This window comes from Chrysemys picta, chromosome 2 (assembly GCF_011386835.1).
Source record: "Chrysemys picta bellii isolate R12L10 chromosome 2, ASM1138683v2, whole genome shotgun sequence".
Classification (NCBI taxonomy): domain Eukaryota; kingdom Metazoa; phylum Chordata; order Testudines; family Emydidae; genus Chrysemys; species Chrysemys picta.
In genome coordinates, this window is record NC_088792.1 from 271,457,074 (window position 1) to 271,479,257 (window position 22,184).

Below are 22,184 nucleotides of genomic sequence, written 5' to 3' on the forward strand. Positions count from 1 at the left end.
GGGTGTATATACTATTTTTCTTACATACCCTTCGTTCCCTCAAACTCTCCCCACTTCTACCATGATAGACACAAGACGTGAATAAAACCAAAGACATTTTATTTAGAGGCAGGGGGACATTTTGAAGCTTTTTTTTTTTTTTAAATCAAACTCTGAACACATTGGCTTTGGTTCAGTCATGATATTTGCTGAGTAACCACCTCTTCTTATTACTGGGATTCCTAACTTCCCCCTCCTCCCTCCGCTGTTTTGATTGTCCCTTTGTTTTATTGTACGTGAGATTAGCTCCCAGTTCTGCAATTGGATCCACTCCTGTGGACTCCTGCCCACTGAATTCAGCTGAGTTCTGCATTGGTGCAGGGGCTAACACAGCCCGCTGCTGATAATATTGTGTTAACAACACCAGCTGTAATTTTTCCCCTATCTCACCGGCTTCAGTTTGCCAAAGGATTAAAAGGGCTCCTCTAAAGGAATCGCGGTACATTTCACAATGCCAAGGTTTGTCAAAGATATAAACTTCCTTTGTTGTGCAAAGTTATGACAGGAAATAACATTGGGACAGATTGATAAGCTTTTTGCATCCACCTGTTGTACATCAACTGTTTGGGAAAGGTGTGTTCTGAGCACAATAAATCAGCTTTTCTTCACCAACGCTTTGTAGCAGAAATATATGGTTCTCTTATAAGTGTATACAAACCTATATCGCGTTTATAATAAAAGGGTCAAAAAACACAGATAGGACTTATGCAATATTGCTTCATGTGAGATGTACTATTTTTAAAACTATGTCTGTCTCCACTGAAAAAGCTCCTCACAGAAACATGGGACACAAACTTTATTATTTTTTACATTGTAGCTGAATTATCTCCACATACTTCAGTGCAATAATACATATGCAGCAGAATCAGATCACGTCAGCTGGTCAGAATGAATGTTTGCAAACCGTCCTTTGGTATCTACATAGCATTAGCTCCTGCTGTATCTCACTTGGGATTACGTTTAATCAAAATTCATGTTACTTTTTGCAAGCTGGCATCAGAGGTATGTGTGCATATTTCAGCTAATTAATTAACAGGAGAATGGATGTGTTAACATTCACCTCCTGAGACTGAGGTTAATAACCCACTGAGGGTCGTCCTTGCAAATGGCTCCGGTTTCCAGGTTATAGTGAGCCCTAAATTACTGCAGGAGGTATTTTCTTTTTTGGTGGGGAAGAGGTTACTCTACATTTCTTACTTAGATTTTTAGGGTTCCCGCTACTCCCCAGCCATTTTACTCCGACTCCTAATCCTTTGCTAAAACTATTAGACTACACTGGATGTTATACAGGCGGTCAGATTAGATGATCACATTGATCCCTTCTGGTCCTGGAATCTACAAATCAATCATTGTGTGAAGAAACAAGTCTCTTTTCCACCAACCCTGAGGGCTAACAAACCGTTAACCATCAGAATTTAACATTTCTACAATGCTTTTTAACTAAAGGGGTCTCCCGTCAGTTTACAAGCATTGATTAAATCTAATACCACCTCTGTCTAGTACATAAGTATTAGTAGGTCCATTTTAAGGTTAAGTCACATAAATAAGCTTGCAGAACTGAGACTAGAACCCATAAGCCCTCATTCCTTGTCTCTTGTTACATCCCAGGGTAGCTGGGAAAAGTAAATGCTACCTTTGTTTACCATCAACCACTCACAGGCACTGCACAGCTCTAACCAAGAATCTGGGCCTATGGATATACACTGGTGTAAAACTAGTGTGAGATCAGAATCAGACCTCATACCACTTTCCCTCTACTAGCCCCAGTATAACTTAGCAGGATAAAGCCATGTCTTTTCACAGGTAACAAGGAGCTTGCATATATCCATTAACAGATCTTAAATGTAGAAATGTAAGCGTAATCATAAGTGACTATTAGCATCCATACATGCAGCCTGCAGAACCAGGGAGATGGTTCTCTTTCTGTCTGATTTCTTTGGGGCTCTGCGCCAGAAATTGTCTTTACAGGTTTTCTATAAGAGAGACAGCCCCTCTGCAAACACAGAGAGAGAGACGGGATGGCTCTTAGAGGGGGCTTCAGGACCTTATTAGGAAATTTGGCTCAGCAACAATCTTCAAGGGAGAGGAAAGCTGGAGATTAGAGGAAGCAGAAAACTTTGCTGCCAGTTTGTGGGGTTTTGGATTTTCCCCAAATAATAAATTAGAGATGGATCTGAACCAGAAATGTGGATCTGACCCCCTCCATGCCATATGGGGGTTTGGGATATGAACCTGGATCCCATTTGACATCCTCTGTCCCTCTAATGGGACTGCCAGAGTCAAACATGCTCCAAACCATATTGGGGCTTAGGAGACAAATTAGGATCTGGATCGGCAGTGCATGTCCCTATAATTGGGCTGAACCGAAACCTTGAATACAAACACCCCCATGCTGTTTGGGGATTTGGGATATGAATTTGGATCAGCTCAACAGTCCTTATATAATGGGGCTGAATCAAAACCAGAGATACAGACAATGCCATGCTGTAAAATGGGCTTGGGATAGAAAACTGGATCCACAATGGCAGTCCATTATCCCTATGTAATGGGGCCGACCCTATACCATAGATTGGAACACCCCCATGTTTTTGGAGGGTAGGGATCAAATTTCATAAACTGTTCTCTATATTAAAATGGGCCACGCCAGAGTCCCAGCTAGGGTTGCCAACCCTCCAGGATTGTCCGGGAGTCTCCAGGAATTAAAGATTAATCTTTAATTAACGTGATGAAACCTCCAGGAATACAACCAACCAAAATTGGCAACCCTAGCCCCAGCCCCAAACAGTCCCCAGTTTGAGGGAGCTGCAAATCAACTTTGCAGCTTGGGCGAATCTTTATAATAAATAAGGTACTGGGAGGAGAGTGGGTTGGGAAAGGAGAACCTCTTATAAGACCAGGAGTGCCAACATGCGGGCTGAAGTGTTAATTTCAATTAGGGATAAGGTACATTACTCCTCAGATCTTCTACAACCCCTGTAGCTCTCAGTTCATCTGTAGAACGCAGCTCTGTAGGATTGGAGTTAAAAGTCTGAGTGAAGGAGCAGGGGAAATTACACAAAGTATTCATCAGCGAGGCTCTGGGGTCAGAGTTTATGAGACAGGACACCAACTAGTAGCAACAGGCTACTGCTTCCAGAACTTGCCCTGAGCAAGTCAAGCAAATCTTCTCTTCTGCACTTAATTCCAGCTAGGCATTTGGGGCTCTGGTGTTGATCATTGCAGAATTTGCATCTCTATATATAATAGGAGCAGATAGGGTTACATTTTCACCAAGATATGGCTGAATTGAGAGTGTACAATACTCAGCCCCCTGTTTGCCCACACTTACGTGTTAGTACCTGCAAAGTGAAGATGCAAGTGGAGGCCTGGCTGAAAATCTGGCACAAAAGGTGTATTTGCATGTGTAACAGGCTATTGCAACATACACACACATACATTTTCAACAGGAGTCCTGTAAAGTACAGAAAACTCACTGAACCCCCAAATGAGGTAGCACGGAGGAATGGGCAAGCCTAGGGATACGCTTTCTTCTTCAACAGAGGGGTGCAAATTGTGTTTCCAAACATGCGAGGGATTTGCATGGTTTTGGAATGGAGAATCCTGAAACACCTAGCTAGATTTCCAAAGGACCTGATCCTGCATGGCTCTGAGTGCTCCAATGGGAAGCAAGGTCCTTCAGCACCTTGCAGGAGCAAGTCTTAAGTGTGCAAACAGGGATTTAGGCACCCACAATTGCTCATCCACACACATCAATCGTGATGCACAATTGCACTATATTCTTCAGTTGTACATCTCAAAAAACATTCCACTTGTGTTGCACACATGGCTTTGCATGTGTAAGTTCTGAATTGCAGGCCGGGCTTAGAATGCACACTGAAAAACTAGCCCATTGTATCTAATTACAGGCAATGCCCTGCCAAATGCAGTTATGCACTAGGTGACAGCTAGAACTGCATGAGAAGGCTATTATTATAGTTACAGATACACTGGGGGGAAAGGTCCTGACATGACAAGATGACAGACCAGAGAGAGAAAGGGAGAGGATACAGAGAGAGATATTTGTATATGCACACTGTAAATAGTTGTTATTATTATTGAAAGCACTGCTCTGTTGAATTCCTGTGTGAGAGGACCAAGGCTTTGCAAACAATTCAAATCCTTTTACATAAACCTGCTGCAATGTCTGTTTGGCATGGGAAGTGAGTTAATCTTTTCGCTGAATCCCTCGTATACATGTTAACTAGATTGGGGAGAATACTGTAAATACACTCCCAGTCAATTAAACTAGGGTGGGGGAATCTGTTCCTGGCCAATCCGGCGATCATTTCAGTAGTGTACATCCCCCTGCCCTCCTCCCCACAGTTTCTCTTTGATTAAGCTTACAAACAAGCCGCTGTACCAGAATGATTTGCCTAGATTCCATACAGTGAACGGCACTAATCATAAACGTACAGTTGATGGCACTCTTGACAACAGAGCAGCTGCCCATATGGTTCTGGGGCATATAATGGAAGTGTCTGTTCTGTATGAATTCCTGGCCATTTGGATGCTGAAGGAAAGATACTCAGGGTGAAGGAAACCTTCTTCCTATTTTATAGTGGACTATAACAAGTGAGCACTATTCTAATGAAGATCCTGACCTTTTGGGTAAGAGGTAAACCAGAGATCATGACCACTTGTGTCTTTAAATACCCCCAGGACTTTTAGGGAAAGTAGGCATGTGCCTTGGTGTCAGTGTCTTGGCTAAATTCCAAGCACATCAATTACATCTGCCTACCTACAATTCTTCTTGTGCCAACAGCTGGAGAAAGGATTTTTTACATTGTCTTACAGTGCTGAAGCACATTCTTTTAACGGCTGCTTCTTTCCACCCCAAAAATGACTATATTTTAGTGACTCATCCCTGCATGTTTGTGGGTGTATATATAGATACAGATGATACGTGCCACTATCTTGTATTCAAATCCATGTGGATAGACTCCCTGTGCCTACATGGAGTCACGCTGCTGTTAATGGAATTCCAGGCCTTCCTGCTTGGAACTGATTTCAGGATCGGGGCTCATCTCTAGCATGTAATCCATGTAGATTCAGTACACACAGTTTGTGAAGCACTTTGGGATCTCTGGATAAAAGTCAATACATTCAGTTATTGGTCCCAATTCTGATCTTCTTTACACCTGGGTAAATCAGGAGTCACGTCGATGGAGTTAAAATCAAGGTAAATGAGATCAGGATAAAGCCCAATACTTTCGTTTAGCTGAAATTGATTAACAGACTTGGTTGCCACTAATGCGCACTAAACATTACTGTAACTGCTAATATATTCAGTATGCATCTGACTGCATACTTGCAAATGCATTGCATTATTAATCATTATTATTATGGCAGCACCTAGTCATGGATCAGGGCCCCTCTGTGCTAGGCACTGTACGAATACAGGGAAAAGAGACAGTCCTTGCCCTGAAGAGCTTATACAATCTAAGCATGAGATGAGAGACAACAGGGGGTTGCAATAGATGGGGGAAACACGGGGAAAAAAGAGACAATATTGGTCAGCATATGCATCAGTCATAACACACCAGCTGCCTTACTAGGGCATACTCATAAATCCTAATTTCTGTAAAATGATTCTCTATCCACTTCTATGCAAGATTTGTACATCCACACACAAAACAGGAGTAATATTTGCATGGGTGTCAGTATCACCTAGTAGGTCCTGAAACAAAATCAGGCTCGATGGGCCCAGCTATTCCACTGTCTTCAGTGACAGCTACGCAACAGGACATTGGAAGCCTGCACATTTTTATAAAATGCAGCAAGATTACATAATTCTGTTACGAATGTTTTGGAAAAAAAAATATTGGTTCTCTTTTGTTCACTCAGCAGGGATTAGGGGTGTAGATCTCTGTCTATCAGTTTCACAAGGCGATAAGGGCAAGGAAGGTGCAGTATAGATAAAGCATCTCTCTTTTTCCCGCCCTCTCACTTCCTCCTGCACAAGCTTTAAAGCCACAAAAACTAGGTTACATGAGCTCCTCTTATCTACTTAACACAAGGTGAGAGAATGTATCATTTGTTTATTGCTTCCTGCAGCTGTACCACCTTAGGCTCTGATTTATCTCATCAAATATCATAATCGGCTGTAAGGAGGGTCAGACTTGGACAGCCTTTGGCTGAGAGATCTCCAGGAAAGAGCGACATGATGCGGGAAGTGGTGTTGGGGATTCCACAAGTGGTGCTTTTCACTCAATCAGGGGCATTCTGCTGCTGGCAGTGCCATCTTTCAGAGGTATAAGACCTTGACTAGAGCCGGACTGATAGTTTGTAACGAATAATTTGATAAATTTATCCCTTTTCTTGTCGGCCAAGTTGTCTGCGCACAGACTGCAACTCTCAGGAATATGTTCATTGTTCAGAATTATTCAGCAGATGTTTGGTGCAAACCTCTGTCAGACTGTGTATCGCTCACAAACTGTTCTTTGGGAGCTTTGCTTCACAGGCTTGATAGTCCTAACGAGCTATTTAAGCTGCTTTGATTGGGCATCTTGATGTGTCCCTAGACTGGACGAGTAAAACTCTGAGAATATCAGATTTCTGGTACAAATATTTGTATGAATATTAATTGAAATTTGCTTTCTCCGTCTATTCTGCCATATTGGCTTAAAATTCAATGTTCCAGGGAACATTCCTGTCAGAAATATGTGGAAAACATATGTGGAAAGCGAACACTAAAACAACATGAACACAGTCTGAGAAAATTGGTTTAAAAGATAGCAGATACATTCGGCCACTATTTGCTCAAATTCCAACTTTGACAATTACACTCAGCCTAGAGCACTTAAAAGTCTCCCTATAAATTCAAATGGAGAAATTAGTCTTCAGCTTCCCTCCTACAAACTGTAGTGTAACCCTGATGGAGTGGAGGCAGCCTAGTCTATCGGATATGGCAGCGGACTGGGAGTCAGGAGACCTGCATTCTAATCTTGTTCTGCCCCAACCTGCTTTGCCTCCTTGGGCAAGTCACTTCACCTCTGTCTCTCTATTTTCCCTCCCACTCTGGTCTTGTCTGTTTAGATGGTGAAGTCTTAGGGGCTTTGTCTCTCACTATGTGCTTCTATGGTACCAAGCAAAAAGAGGCTCCTAAATGCCACTATTAAACAAAGAATATCTGCTACATTCCACTTCAGAGGTGAGAGCTTTACAGCAGGGGATAAAGGGATTCCTTACACAGAACCCCAAATTCTGCCCAGAGTCTGAGTGTCCCCTTCAGAGTCCATGATGTTGCCACAGATAATGTCATTACAGAGTATTATTAATGAGAAATGTGATTATGCTTCTTATTGCCTATTTTAAAAAAAACTTGAAAGTGATTTTTAAAAGGTTCAGCCACAATCATTTTCACAAAAAAGAGCTATTGTCTCTTAAACATCACTTTATTTATAAGTGTTTTGCTTGATTTTTTTCCCCTTGATCTCTTTGTTTGAAGGTGTTTCATGAGCATGTACCATATAAACCTCTGACGATATTTACTAGGAGAGTCTGGAAACAATCAAGTGCCCTGTTTCTCATTTTTAACTCTTCTAAACGTCTATAGAGATTATTAGAACCTATTTAATGGCTCATTGAATTTAGAAACCATTCAATTTTCCTCTTAGCCACTTCCATCTGAATATTTATAGTAACAGCTCATACAATAAATAACAGGAGATGAAAACACATCCATTGCCTAGACTACACTGTCTCCTTCTTAATAACTTCTTTGTAAACTTGTGGAGCAACTCCATTGAAGCCTATGGAGCTACATCAGTGTAAAATTGCTGATTGGCAAGAGCAGAATCTGGCCATAGCTAAGGGGGTCTGTATATATTTGGATTATCTTCTCTTTACCATGATGAAATAGAAAATTTACAGCCACTCATTTCCTTTCTGTCGGTCTGGGTTAGGAGGCTTGGAGACTATCAGATTTCTAGTCACGTCACTGCTCTGACACGGAAAGATTATTTTTTTAAATAGACAATAGGCCAGGTTCAACCAAGTTCATTTCCATTGGCAGAGGCAGGGCCCCTGAGATGGAAAGTGCACCGGTTGCAGAGATGGAAAGTGGTTGCAACTTCCCTTCCAACAGGGTGTTGGCAGGGGGCCAGTGCAGCCACCCTGTCTGAGACTTTGGCTGGGAAGGAGGCATGGTCAGGACATCTGGGGGATGCACTGACTCCTCACCCAAGCTACTATGAAGCCTACGCCATAAGCTAACGCAGAAATACTAAAGGAGGACAGGTGGGGTGACTATATTAGAAAGGAAACTTGGTCCTATAGTTACAACCCTAGTCTACAAGTCAGGCGACCTAGGTTCAATTCCCTATTCTACTACAAACTTCTGTATGATTTGGTCTCTTTGTGCCTCTGTTATCACTCTGTAACTAGGGAATAATTCCTTGCCTCACAGGAGTGTTTGGGGATACACAGATTGAAATGTATGAGGTACTTCAATACTGTGGTAACTGGGGCCCTTGCAATTATCTGACAGAATCTGAGGTGAATCTCAACAGTGGGCTCATCTAGAGCAGGAAGATATAAACCATCAACTCCTGACACCAACTCAGAGGTAATCTGGCCCCATGCTGTTCAGGTGGGGAAGGGGGACACTTCTAAGGGGAAAATATGTTCCATAATAGATTTAGTTTTTTAATTATGCTCAGAAGTTATTTTGCATGTGTTAGCCAGGCCTATCATAAGCATAATGGAGTTGCTTTCAGGTTCTTCCTTGAGCTCAACCGTAGAAGACTCACGTAGCCAATGTGGGGAGTAATTCCACACAGATTCTCTTGTGAAAGCTTGTGTGTGACTGGACATGTGCAGTCATAACAGTATCTAAGTATGACTGGTACGATAACAGACGGTGTCAAGGCTGCTTCCCCACTCTGAACTTTAGGGTACAAATGTGGGGGCCTGCATGAAAACTGCTAAGCTTAACTACCAGCTTAGATCTGGTCCGCTGCCACCATTCCCAAGTCGATTCCCTTCCCTGGGAATCCTTGAGAAACTCTTCACCAATTCCCTGGTGAATACAGATCCAAACCCCTTGGATCTTAAAACAAGGAGAAATCAATCAGGTTCTTAAAAAGAAGGCTTTTAATTAAAGAAAAAAGGTAAAAATTATCTCTGTAAAATCAGTATGGAAAATAACTTTACAGGGTAATCAAACTTAAAGAGCTCAGAGGACCCCCCTCTAGCCTCAGGTTCAAAGTACAGCAAACAGAGATAAACACTCTAGTAAAAGGTACATTTACAAGTTGAGAAAACAAAGTAAAAACTAACACGCCTTGCCTGGCTGTTTACTTACAAGTTTGAAATAGGAGAGACTTGTTTAGAAAGATGTGGAGAACCTGGATTGATGTCTGGTCCCTCTCAGTCCCAAGAGCGAACGACTTCCCAAACAAAGACCACAAACAAAAGCCTTCCCCCCACCAAGATTTGAAAGTATCTTGTCCCCTTATTGGTCTTTTGGGTCAGGTGTCAGCCAGGTTACCCGAGCTTCTTAACCCTTTACAGGTAAAAGGATTTTGGAGTCTCTGGCCAGGAGGGATTTTATAGTACTGTACACAGGAGAGCTGTTACCCTTCCCTTTATAGTTATGACAGAGGGGTAATAAATTACTAGTCCAAGAATACCACTGACATGAACACGAGTTCGGGCCGAGGGGTTCTGAGTTTCTAGGGTGAAGTCAGGACCTGTGCTATTAGCCTCTCCAGTTATGTACTGTAATGTTGAGCTAACAGAACTGCTGACCTCCCTCCCTTTTTCATTCTGTACAACACATCAAAAAAGAAAAAAAAGACTACACTGAAAGAAGGTTAACACTGCAAAATCAAGAACTCAAAAGACAGGAAATGCCAAAATTAAGGCTGCTCATGCGTTCAGGGCAGCATCATGTCAGGCACTGTACACACAGGTAGTAAGGGATGCTCTTGGGCCCAAAATGCTTACATTCTAGATAGATAAGCCAGACAAGGAAGTATCATCAACCCCATTTTTATAGATGGGGAACTAAGACACAGAGAAATAAAGTTACAACCCCCAAGGTCTCACAAGGATTCTGTGGCAGAGTCAGGAACTGAAGCCAGATCCTCCTGTCGCTCACAACAGTGTAAATCCCACAGAAGCCAATGGAGTTGCACTGGGATGTGAGTGATGAAACTATGCGTCTCCAGAAGCCCAAGTCTAGTGCCATAACCACAGGACCACTTTCAAACAACTCAACATTAATTAAAAGCCACGCCCTTTTGCATTTTTTGCCAAGGCAAAACTGTGATTTTCCTATTTTTGTCTAGGACAAACAACCATATGGAAGCATAACTAGAGTATAAATGGAGGCTGGAGGGCAGGGGTGAGGGGGAATCACAGGCAGTATACTGAATAACTGGGAGGGAGTATTGCTTTTCAGCTGCTCCTTCTTCAGGTAATAAATTAGATATAAAACCATTTAGCTGACAGATAATAAGGTTTATGCAGGTAGTCAGTCAATCTTGTAAAGAATATTGCTGACTTTACTGTCTGCAGTAAGCCAGTCGTTACTTGTTAAACCCTCGACCCTCTGTTGTGTCTATTTCTGTAGACTATGGGGAGGGATTGGGATTTTCAGGTATCCCTTCTCTGTAATGCATTTTGAAAACAGAGGAAAGTCAAAGGCAGCCAGAGTTTTCCAGACTAGGCTGGCTTCAGAGAAAGCAGAGTCAGAAAACATCTCTATTCTTCACATCATCGTTATTATTTGTGCTTAGAGGCCCCAGACAGAATCAAGACCCCTTGTGCTACATGCTGCACATACAGATGATAAGAGACAGTCTTCCCCTCAAAGAGCTTACAATCTAAATAGACAAGACAGATCAAAGGTGAGAGGGGAATTGACTTATGCAAGGTCACAGGCAGAGCTGGGAAGAGAATGTAGGTCTCCTGACTAACAGGCTGGTGCCCTATCCACTACACCACACTACCTCTCTGAACAACTTCATTTAGGGTCTCCTTGTGCAGCAGTTGTTATATATTACACACGTCAGGCTACCCATCATCGTCTGTATGTGTCTCTCTAGTTCTGACAGTGTCATGAAGCAATGAGGCCTAATCCTGTACTCCTCAATGCCACCCTTACTCCTCTGCCACCCTTACTCAGACTGAGTAGTACCTTACTTTGAGTGGTCCCATTAAAATCTAGCAGAGAAAAGCATAACACGATCCAATGGCTGGAAGTTGAAGCTAGACAAATTCACACTGGAAATAATGTGTAAATTCTTAATGATGAGAATAATTATTCTGTGGAACAATTTACCACAGGCTGTGGTGGATTCTCCATCATGGACAATTTTTTAATCAAGATGGGATGTTTTTTCTAAAAGATCTGCTCTAGGAATTATTTTGGGGAAGTTCTATGGCCTTTGCTCTACAGGAGTTCAGACAAGGTGATCACAGTGGTCCCTTCTGGCCTTGGAATCTATGAATCCATGTAAGTCAAAAAAGGTGACAGAATTGGGCCCAACAGTAGTTGCACATATGTATCTGCATGCAGAATTGGTACCAGGAGGTCTTATGGGACGAAGATTGCTACCCTACATCCAGGTCTACATTATAGCCTAGCATCCAGCAGTTTATGTGACACAGCTCATCTAGCACCTCTCCATTTCTAAAGGAAACATCATACATGGGGACGAAAAGAGATGGAAATTTACCACCCACTCATGTTGCTCTTCCTCAACCAATCCATGGAACCAGGAATTAAACCCTCACATAGCATTGGCCAGGTTCTAAACATGGCCCTGACTTTGAAACACAACAGTTCTAGAGTTCCTCGGACATATTTTACCCACCCCAGCAATGTTTACTTACTGAATATAGTGGACAGGGGGAGTAATTTAAGGCTTTTGCACAGATCGTTTCTAGTCCCTCTCCAAGTTATTTTTCCCACGACAGGTGTGTAATTCTACAAGGTCCTTCTTTCTTTCCAATTCTCTTTTAAATGGCCCAAATCAACCACATCAGTGGGAAAAGCCATAAAAAGTGTGGGAGAGGGATCTCGATATAAAAAAAAGACAAGGAGAGAAAGCCTGGCTCCGTTGAAGTCAATGGCAAAGCTCCCCTTGAATTCAGCAGGACCATGATTTCACAGAAATGGTGGGGTCTCTTCACAGCACCCTCTCATGGAAGCAAGGATGGCTGCATAGGAAGGGGGCAGTTAAATTATTTGTACGCCAACTAGGTTTAGCTGTGGCTCTCTTATCGTTCACTAAGGTTATGTCCTCACTACGGGGGTAGTCGATTTAAGATACGCAAATTCAGCTACGTGAATAGAGTAGCTGAATTCGACGCATCGGAGCCGACTTACCCCGCTGTGAGGACGGCGGCAAATCGACCTCCGCGGCTCCCCCGCCGACGGCGCTTACTCCTACCTCCGCTGGTGGAGTACAAACGTCGATTCGGGGATCAAATGTCACGTCCCGACGGGACACGATAATTCGATCCCCGAGAGATCGATTTCTACCCGCCGATTCAGGCGGGTAGTGTAGACATAGCCTAAGAGTAGTTATCCACCATGAGCATAAGTGAACTGGCACCTCAGAGCCGTAGACTGTACTAACCTTATCACTGAGGATAGCACTGTTTTTCATTGCATTGTGTAGTTTTTGGTTAGTGATGGCTCTGAATTGCAGTGTTCAGATTAGGATCCAGATTTCTAATCTAACCCCTAAATTTCAGGGGTTTGATTCAAGCCATAATGAATTGTACCGTGGCGTTCACTTTTGTGTATATCTTAACTGCACAATGAAAATGGCTGGTATAGGAGAGGCTGGGGTCTTTAATGCTTGAGATAGTGCTGAGCTGAGAAATTTGGGTCTGGAAACACATTTTCCCCAAAGTTCAAAGGAGGTTCACATCCAGTGTAACATTTCATGACCATCTCTAACACACACAGCTTCTGTAGTATTCATCTGATAAGATCTACTCAAATACATTAGCTGCCAGTGTATTTTTATTGGTCCCATATAAGTTAAAACACAAGACATGAACTGACTGAAAGGTTAACTCTGTCCTGTGGGCAAAGGCAGCCTGCGGATAACATTCTTACCTAATCTCAGTGCTATTCCTAGGGGTCAGGCCCTTCAGCTCATTGAGAAAATGTGATTTCTCCTCTGGCAGGTTTAAAAGAAACGCTCTTAAAGAGGTATTGCAAAATTTTACCCAGTCTAAAATACCAATTCATCCACCACATATTTTGGGTGATTTTTAGATTCCCCTTTTGTCTGTGGATACAGGTGCCGTTCTTGCAAGAGCTTACTTCTCTGAATAGCCCTTACTCACACCTATAGACCCATTTCAAGCTACTGGTATGAATGAAGACAACACACAGGAATCAGCATCAGGCCCATGTCAGCATCAGGCCCATGATTTGTGTACTGGAACCAGGAAGGCTGGCAATGACTCCTCCACACCCGCTCGTATGCTCCTGAGACTCTACAATCCTGGGAGAAGCAGCGAATATTTAAAATGTGCTATTTGTTCAGCAAGTCTTTGAGGCACTTCAAATCATAATGAAAGACAGAATGGGAGCACATACAATGGTTATGAATATGATCCTCTTCCCTTTGCCAACAGAAGTGGATGTTGTGACAGATGTCCCACGGGACAATTCTCCTCTCCCACAGCAGTATCTGAGAGAAAGGGACTATGGGAAAACTTCCCTCACCACTTGTCTTAGAGCATTCCACAGGAAGCAGGGCTTGGCTTAAGCACCATGAACTCGCTGGGTTTTCTGCAGGATGTGGGAAGGGGGAGATGTACGTCCCTTCAGCCCTGTCCAAGGTCCTACTGAGGCCTGGTCTTCCCTTAAACTTTAGGTTAACATAGCTATGGTGCTCAGGAGTGTCCAAAATCCAGCGATGCCGACCTAACCGCTGGCGTAGATGCAGCTGGGTTGATGGAAGACTGCTTCAGTTGACCTAGCTACCATCGTTAGGGGAGCTGGTATTCCTTCAGTGACGGAAAAAACCCTTCTGTCACTGTAGGCTGCATCTACATTATGGGGTTATGGCAGCATAGCTATGGTGCCATAGTCCCAGCTATAATCCCCATAGTGTAGACATGGCCTTATTCTCCCCATCCCCAGCTCTCTGATCAACAGATAGCAGAGACCGGCACAGAGGGCTTCCTCCATGCTGATAATTTTTGGGAAAACAATTATATTCTATGTGACTGGCACAAATCATTGCACTCAAACGTTTCAAAGTTGGATGCCTGAAGTTCAGTACCCAAATACACAACCTGATTTTCAAAGGTGCTCAGTATGTCTTTGCAGTATGTTACTCGGTCACTAGATGATTCGGGGTGCTGATCTGAGATTCAGATAAAATGTAATCCTGGTAAACAAAGGAGACGAAGATGGAACATAAGGTGTGTGGAAGTAGCAGCCATTTTCTTTAGTAAGTGTGTCCTCTTTAAGAAAGACTGATTTCAAACATCATGGCACTCACTGAAATCAATGGAAATTGGAGGTGTGCAGCATCTTTGAAAAGCAGACTACTTGTTTAAATGCCTAAGTATGTATTTAGCAATGTAGGCACTCAATTTAAAACTAAATTTCTATATTCTTTCTTTCATGGGGAAATCCAGTCCTGTTACAAGATACATATTGTAGCATCATTTCCCCCATAACATATTTTGTCATTCCATGTAGTTCTTGTGCTTTCATCTTGGGGTTGTGTGAACTATGAGATCTTGGTCTTAATTTCCAATTATGAGACAGATCAGAGTTATAATTAAAGGCTGAACCACAGAAATACCACCCCTGCCCCAGCATCACTTATGTGAAAGGACTGAAAAAAAGGAGTTGTTGAGGGAGGTGAATTTCAGTCACTTAATTCCATCATTGATTCAAGAACCAAATGTAATCTCAGTTTAAAGTCATGTTGTTCCTCCTGTAAATATCACAGCAAGGGTCCCAGAATTCTCTTCAAGACCATGAAACTGTATCTATTTAAAACCTGGCTTCCATTGAGAGTACTCTGGGAGTTGAGAGGGGCCCCCCATAAGACTTGGGACCCACACAATTGGTTGGCCCACCGTGATCCACTAAAACAAGATGGAATTTTCAAATGGGGATGATGGTATTGACCTCCTTTGTAAAGCACTTTGAGATCTACTGCTAAAAAGCGCCATAGGAGAGCAAGGTATTTATTACTAGATTCATCATCTCTGTTAACACTCAAAACAGGCAGCCCAGTATAGAATCGGTTTAATTTTTTTAGTGAAGTATATTAGATTGCCAAAAGGATACTCCATCATCTAGAATAAATATTCATCTGCAAATCTCATGCACTTGAGCTGCATGAACAATGAGATCAGACTACAGAAATGAGCGGGGAACTCAGTAAAATAAATGTCATTTTTCAGTGTTGTTCTTTCAAATAAACTGCAGTGAGATTTAAACGAAGTCAATTATTTCATGCAAGCATTCCCTGACTTAACATAGCCTGTTCCTTATATCTGGACTGATATTTAGTCTACTCTACAAAGTTGTATCAAAATAACTATGTCACCCAGGATTTGGGGGTGGGGGAAATCACACCCCCTAACAGGCATAGCTACAGCCTTTGTCAGCATAGCGCTATTGTTATTTGGGGAGGTGGTGTAGCTATGCTGGCAGAACTCCTTTTGCTGGTCTGTCTCTACTAGGGGGCTTTACCAATATAGCTATACCAGCAAAGGCTCTGTGGTGTAGACATGCTCCAAGAAGCTAACCCTAGTCAGCTACCTTTTACCAAATGCTGTTCAGAAAAACAGACATACCGGGTCAGACCAAAGGTCCATTTAGCCCAGTATCCTGTCTTTTGACAGCGAACAAAGCCAGGTGCCCCAGAGGGAATGAACAGAACAGGTAATCATCAAGTGATCCATCCCTTGTCGCCCATTCCCAGTTCCTGGCAAACAGAGGCTAGGGACACCATCCTGGCTAATAGCCATTGATGGACCTATCCTCCATGAACTTATCTATTTCTTTTTTGAACCTTGTTGTAGTCTTTGTCTTCACAACATCCTCTGGCGAGGAGTTCCACAGGTTGACTGTGTGTGGTATGAAGAAATACTTCCTTTTGTTTGTTTTAAATCTGCTACCTATTAATTTCATTTGGTGACCCCTAGTTCTTGTGTTATGAGGAGTAAATAACACTTTCTTATTTACTTTCTCCACACCAGTCATGATTTTATAGACCTCGATCAGATCCCCCCTTAGTCATCTCTTTTCCAAGCTGAAAAGTCCCAGTCTTAGGCTACATCTACAATACAATTGGGATCAATGCTCTGAGATCGATCCACTGGTGGTCGATTTAGCGGGTGTAGTGAAGACTCACCAATTCGACAGCAGATCGCTCTTCAGTCGACCCCTGTACCCAACGAGAAGAGTAAGGTAAGTCAATGGGAGAGTTTCTCCCATTGACCCTCTGCGGTGTAGACCCCACAGTAACTCGACCTAAGGTATGTCGACTCCGGTGGGTAGTGTTCGATGTATCGGGAATTAATTTATCGCGTCTCATCTAGACGCGATAAATCGATCCCCGAATCAACTACTGTATTCCACCTCAACAGGAGGAGTAAGTGAATAGCGTAGCTGAAGTTGCGTATCTTAGTTCGAACCCCCCCGCTAGTGTAGCCCAGGCCTTAGACAACACTTAGCCCAAAAGTGCTCTCCTCTTAGTTTTCAGTCAGGGCCAAGCTAGTAGCACTTCTGTAGTTGTGTCTAGTGCTTCCTTCTCTCCCCCTCCTCTGGTCTTTCTGCCTCTCCCACAGACACACAGACCTTCACAAAAATAATAGCGAGTGAAACTCCTCTGCCCACATGTGCCTTTGTTTCAGGCAGCGACACATGCCTGTATTTGGGGAGAAGGCTATTGTTTCAGCAATCTGGCTCCCTAGTGGACCTTAATTGTTTCTTATATGTATCCCAAATGAAGGGCAGCTGTTACATTCCCCAGTTTCAACCCAACCAAGTGCCTGGAATGGGCCACCCTGAGAATGCCACACTCAGGATAAACTGCAAGAAATAGGGCAGACAGTCCCCCCAAAACTGGTGGTTTACTCTATAATTAGATTCACCAAACCAGTAACAACAAATCTCTGTATCACCACACTGGTTAACAAAAAGGCAAAAAGTCTCGTTGAGGCATTTCAGCCCTCGGCTCCCATCCAGGCAACCCAAGCTAATATAGTGAGAGGTTACTAAAAACCTAATTCCCCATATGTGTGGTTCTTTCTAATCCCAAAGGATCAGACACTTACTCTAGGTCAGGGGTTCCCAAATTTGGTTCACGGCTTGGCCAGGAACAGCAAACCGCCGTCACTGGGAGCTGCGAGCGGCTGTACCTGCGGACATTCAAGTAAACAAAATATCTCGCGGCTTGCCAGGGGCTTACCCTGAACAAGGCGCAAACCAAGTTTGGGAACCACTGCTCTAGGTCAATATGTATTTCAGATCTTACCTAAATATCATGCTGTGAGCCAATCCTTAGTAAACTAAAGATTTATTAAGAAAATAAGAGTTATAAATGGTTAATAGATCATATACAGTAGAGCCTCAGAGTTATGAACACCAGAGTTACGAACTGACCAGTCAATCACACACCTCACCTGGAAGTGGAAGTACACAATCAGTCAGCAGCAGAGACCAAAAAAAAGCAAATACAGTACGGTACTGTGTTAAATGTAAACTACTAAAAAAAATAAAGGAAAAGCAGCATTTTTCTTCTGCATAGTAAAGCTTCAAAGCTGTATTAAGTCAATGTTCAGTTGTAAACTTTTGAAAGAATAGAGTTACAAACATTTCAGAGTTACAAACAACCTCCATTCCTGAGATGTTCGTAACTGGGGTTCTACTATACATACAGATGATCGCAAAGTCCTTATATCAAGTTTGTAGCAGTGATGGAATAGACTGCTACCTTGCAAGAGTCTCTCTGCTAACTTCAAAATATTGGAAGGTCCTCAGTCCATAGTTCATAAAGCTCCTTTTAGTTGTAAATCCACATTCGAGAATTAGAGCAGGAACGAGGCAAAATGGAGGTGTGTGAGGCCTTTTATATCTTCTGCCATGTACCTGGAAATTTACTGTCTCAAACAAAGCCCCCAGCCCAGGTGCATGGAAAATTACTGGCCCAAGATGGAGTCCAGTCTCACATGTCCTTATATGTCCCTACATGTTTTTGCTGAATCATAGGTGGTGGCCATTGGCTCCTCGTTGTCTGAGGCATCCTCAGGAAGAGCTATCTGGACAGGATGAGTTTCTTCGGTGGTCCATTGTGAGAGTGGAGTATCCTTCATGGGCCATCAACACATAGCTGTCTAGCCCTAACGCAAATCTGAGGGGTGTCACCCAGGAACACATGTTTTAGATATAGGTATATAGCAATATTCATAATTTTAAAAACAAAGATGATGCATGGATTTAATCAAGACAAATCATAACTTTTCCATTGACACCTTACATGACATACTTTGTGCAAGATTTGTTGCAATTGTATAACAGAGGTAATATCAATGATATAAATGGTCATCTTTAATCATAGAGCATCACAGTACTAATACCTGCTACTTCCCAACAACAGACCCTTTCTGTCCCAAGATCTGGATAGCTCTGCCTGTATTTTTTTTTTTTTACACAGCGGTGGTATTAGCTATCTGTTTGCAAGATGTCCAGTCGCGGCAAGGAGGGAAAGGGGCTGGCTAAGGGAGGTGCTAAATGGCACCATAAGGTCTTGCAAGACAACATCCAGGGCATTACGAAGCCGGCGATCTGTCACTTGGCTCGCAGCGGCGGGGTGAAGCGCATCTCGGGGCTGATCTATGAAGAGACGCGCGGGGTGCTGAAGGTTTTTCTGGAGAACGTGATCCGCGATGCGGTGACCTACACCGAGCACGCCAAAAGGAAAACCGTGACTGCCATGGATGTGGTGTACACCCTGAAACACCAGGGGTCCACCCTGTACGGCTTCAGGGGCTGAGTCAGCGGGGGAGGGATAGCTCAGTGTTTTGAGCATTGGCCTGCTAAACCCAGGGTTGTGAGTTCAATCCTTGAGGGGGCCACTTAGGGATCTGGGGCAAAATCAGTACTTTGTCCTGCCTAGTGAAGGCAGGGGTCTGGACTCAATGACATTTCAGGGTCCCTTCCAGTTCTATGAGATAGGTATATCTCCATATATTTTATTTATTTTTGGGTTAATGAAATAAAAGAGAAAGATATTTCCTTGGAAACCACTATTGCTGAAATTTGGCAAACTCCAGAAGATTATGCTGCTGAACACAGGATCACAGTAGTTTTAGGAACTAAAAACAGTCACGTGGCAAAAGCGTCAGGAGCAAAAGGTAAATGTCGGCATTTGTAATAGACAGTTAATAAACATTGCAGATTTTGAGATGCTGCACCTGTGTTTTCCAGTATTTCAGAATTTATTACATAAAATCCATTGACCTTTCAGAGCTGTGTGTGAGAAGCAAGAGTGTTAATTATACTTTAGCTTTTTTATTGCACAACATTAGCATACAAATAGGCCATCAATAACCAATTACATTTACACTCTTCATCTTGGGAAGCAGATAACTACAATACTAAGTGTGGTTACACGTGTGCACACAAACCCTTTTCAGTGGTTGAAACATTTCACAGTTGAGTACCGTAGGGAAGATACAAGACAAATGGATAAATATGGGCATAGGAAGATTGCAGAGCATTCAGGCAGGGAATTCAAAGAGGTCACTATTGTAAATCAGTGAAATCTAGTTCTATCTAAATATCCCTAGTCTTCCTTACACTGCCTTGGCAATGACTGTAGAGATTAAAAATTCATTCAAAACTCATGTCAGTAACATTTCTGAATCTTATTCAAGTTGTGTCAAACAGTCCTGACATATATCTTAGCAATTCTTGACTTATTGTCAATGAAATAAAATAATGAAGCTGCTTGCTTTTTTAAAATGTATTTATTTATTTGTTTGTTTGTTTGTTTTTGGTGAAGGAGGAGTGCGGATGAGGAGGGTTATTTGTTGTATTTTTCATTGTACAATGAGATTTGCTCTGAAGATGAATAAAATAATGGAACTAATATTACTATAAGTACAATGCATTGCAGTGGTGCCGTTCATCTCAGGCCTGGTTTAATTAGTTATGCTAAAGATATGATTTTAAACCTAGTTTAACCAGTGCAATTTTGTGTGTGGACACTCAAACTGATTTAAATCTGGCGTATTTTTTTACAGCTGTAAGCCAAACCGCTATAAGAGCATCCACACAGGGGTTTGCACCAGTTTGCCTAAATCAGTATTTAAACCAAGTTAAACCTATGTAACTTGGGTGAGAGACAAGCCCTGAAGTACTTCACAAACATTCATACCTAAGGACTTGTCTACACTTCAAATGCTACAGCAGCACAGCTGCACTACTGCAGCTCTTCAGTGTAGATACTGCCTATGCTGGCAGGAGGTGTTCTGCCATCGCTGTAGGTAATCCACATTCAAGAGGCAGTAGCTAAGTTTATGGGGAAAAAATTCCATCAACATAGCCCTGTATACACTGGGGTTAGGTCAGCTTAACTACACGGCTCAGGGGTGAAGATTTTTTCCATGCCCTTGAGCAATGTAGTTAAGAGGAGTTTATTTTCTAGTATAGACCAGGCCTAAGAGTACTTCTTGACTAGGAAACAAGGTGTGGCTCTAACTCAAGTTAGCAAGGTACAATCCTAGTGAAGACAAGGCAGTTGTATAAATCAGTGGCTCTCAGAGCCGGTCCGCCACTTGTTCAGGGAAAGCCCCTGGCGGGCCAGGACGGTTTGTTTACCTGCTGCGTCCGCAGGTTCGGCCAATCGCGGCTCCCACTGGCCGTGGTTCTCTGCTCCAGGCCAATGGGGGCTGCGGGAAGCGGCACGGGCCGAGGTATGTGCTGGCCGCCCTTCCCACAGCCCCCATTGGCCTGGAGCGGTGAACCGCGGCCAGTGGGAGCTGCGATCGGCTGAACCTGTGGACGCGGCAGGTAAACAAACCATCCCAGCCCACCAGGGGCTTTCCCTGAACAAGCAGCGGACCGGCTTTGAGAACCACTGGTGTAAATTACACAAATTATTAGCCCTAGGCTGCACAGGTCTTTACTTTGACTTGCTAACTCATGTAAAAACTGCAAACTGCCTTGTCTTCAAGGGGATTTTACTTAGTTTTAGGGCTGAAAATTTATGTTGGTATAGCAAAATCCACAGCCCTGACCAACGTAGTTAAACTGACCTAGCCCCCAGAGCACCGGGTCAATGGAATTCTTCTGTCACCCTAACCATTGCCTCTCAGGGAAATGGATTAACTACAGAGACGGGAGAACCCCTCCTGTCACTGTAGTGAGTCAGCGCTTCAGCTATGCTGCTGTAGCAGTTTGAGTGTAGACAGAGCCTTTGTTTACTCGAGTTAGAACATTTCCTTTTTCACAGTGATGACAAGGTCTGAGCTGCTAAGATCCAGGGAGGTTCACGTGGAACTGGAATACAATTTGACAAGCTCAGAGGGAGAGCTGAGTAAATTTTAATCCAAATCCACCCATCATCTTCAGTTTTTATAACAATCTTCTCAAATTTACCGCTCCTGCCCGCCCCTGGGGTGTGTTTTGGTTGGTTGGTTTTTTTAATCATTTGGCTTTAAAGAGACGCTAAATACTGGATCCTATAAATGGCATTGCTATGTGGCATCAGTCTGTGAGGTTTTGTAACAATTATGAAACACTTCAAGAGACATTTATTATTTGTATTATGGTAGCACCTAGGAGCTCCAGTTATGAAAGAACTTTGTCAAACCCAGCATCAACACTCATAGGCGCCAACTCTGTGGGTGCTCCGGGGCTGGAGCACCCAGGGGGAAAAAATGGTGGGTGCGTAGCAGCCACCAGCAGCCCCCTATCAACGCCTCTCCCACCCCGCAGTACCTCCTGCCTGCCGGCAGGCCCCACCAATCAGCGCCTCCCCCTCTCAGCCTCCCTCCCTTCCTCCTTCCCAGCACCTAGGGCCTGCCGCGGATCAGCTGTTTAGTGGTGTCTGGAGGCGCTGGGGGGAGGAGGGAGGTTGCAGTGCGCCCGGGGGAGG

At 43.2% G+C, this 22,184-nt stretch overlaps 1 protein-coding gene across 1 annotated transcript; it reads left to right on the plus strand.

Annotated features, from left to right (window-relative positions):
• The first annotated feature begins 18,764 nt into the window (after positions 1-18,764).
• LOC101945710 (histone H4-like) lies at positions 18,765-19,076 on the plus strand. Its single transcript, XM_005288809.4, has one exon. It carries the CDS (start codon positions 18,765-18,767, stop codon positions 19,074-19,076), a length of 312 nt encoding a protein of 103 aa, XP_005288866.2.
• Positions 19,077-22,184: the final 3,108 nt, after the last annotated feature.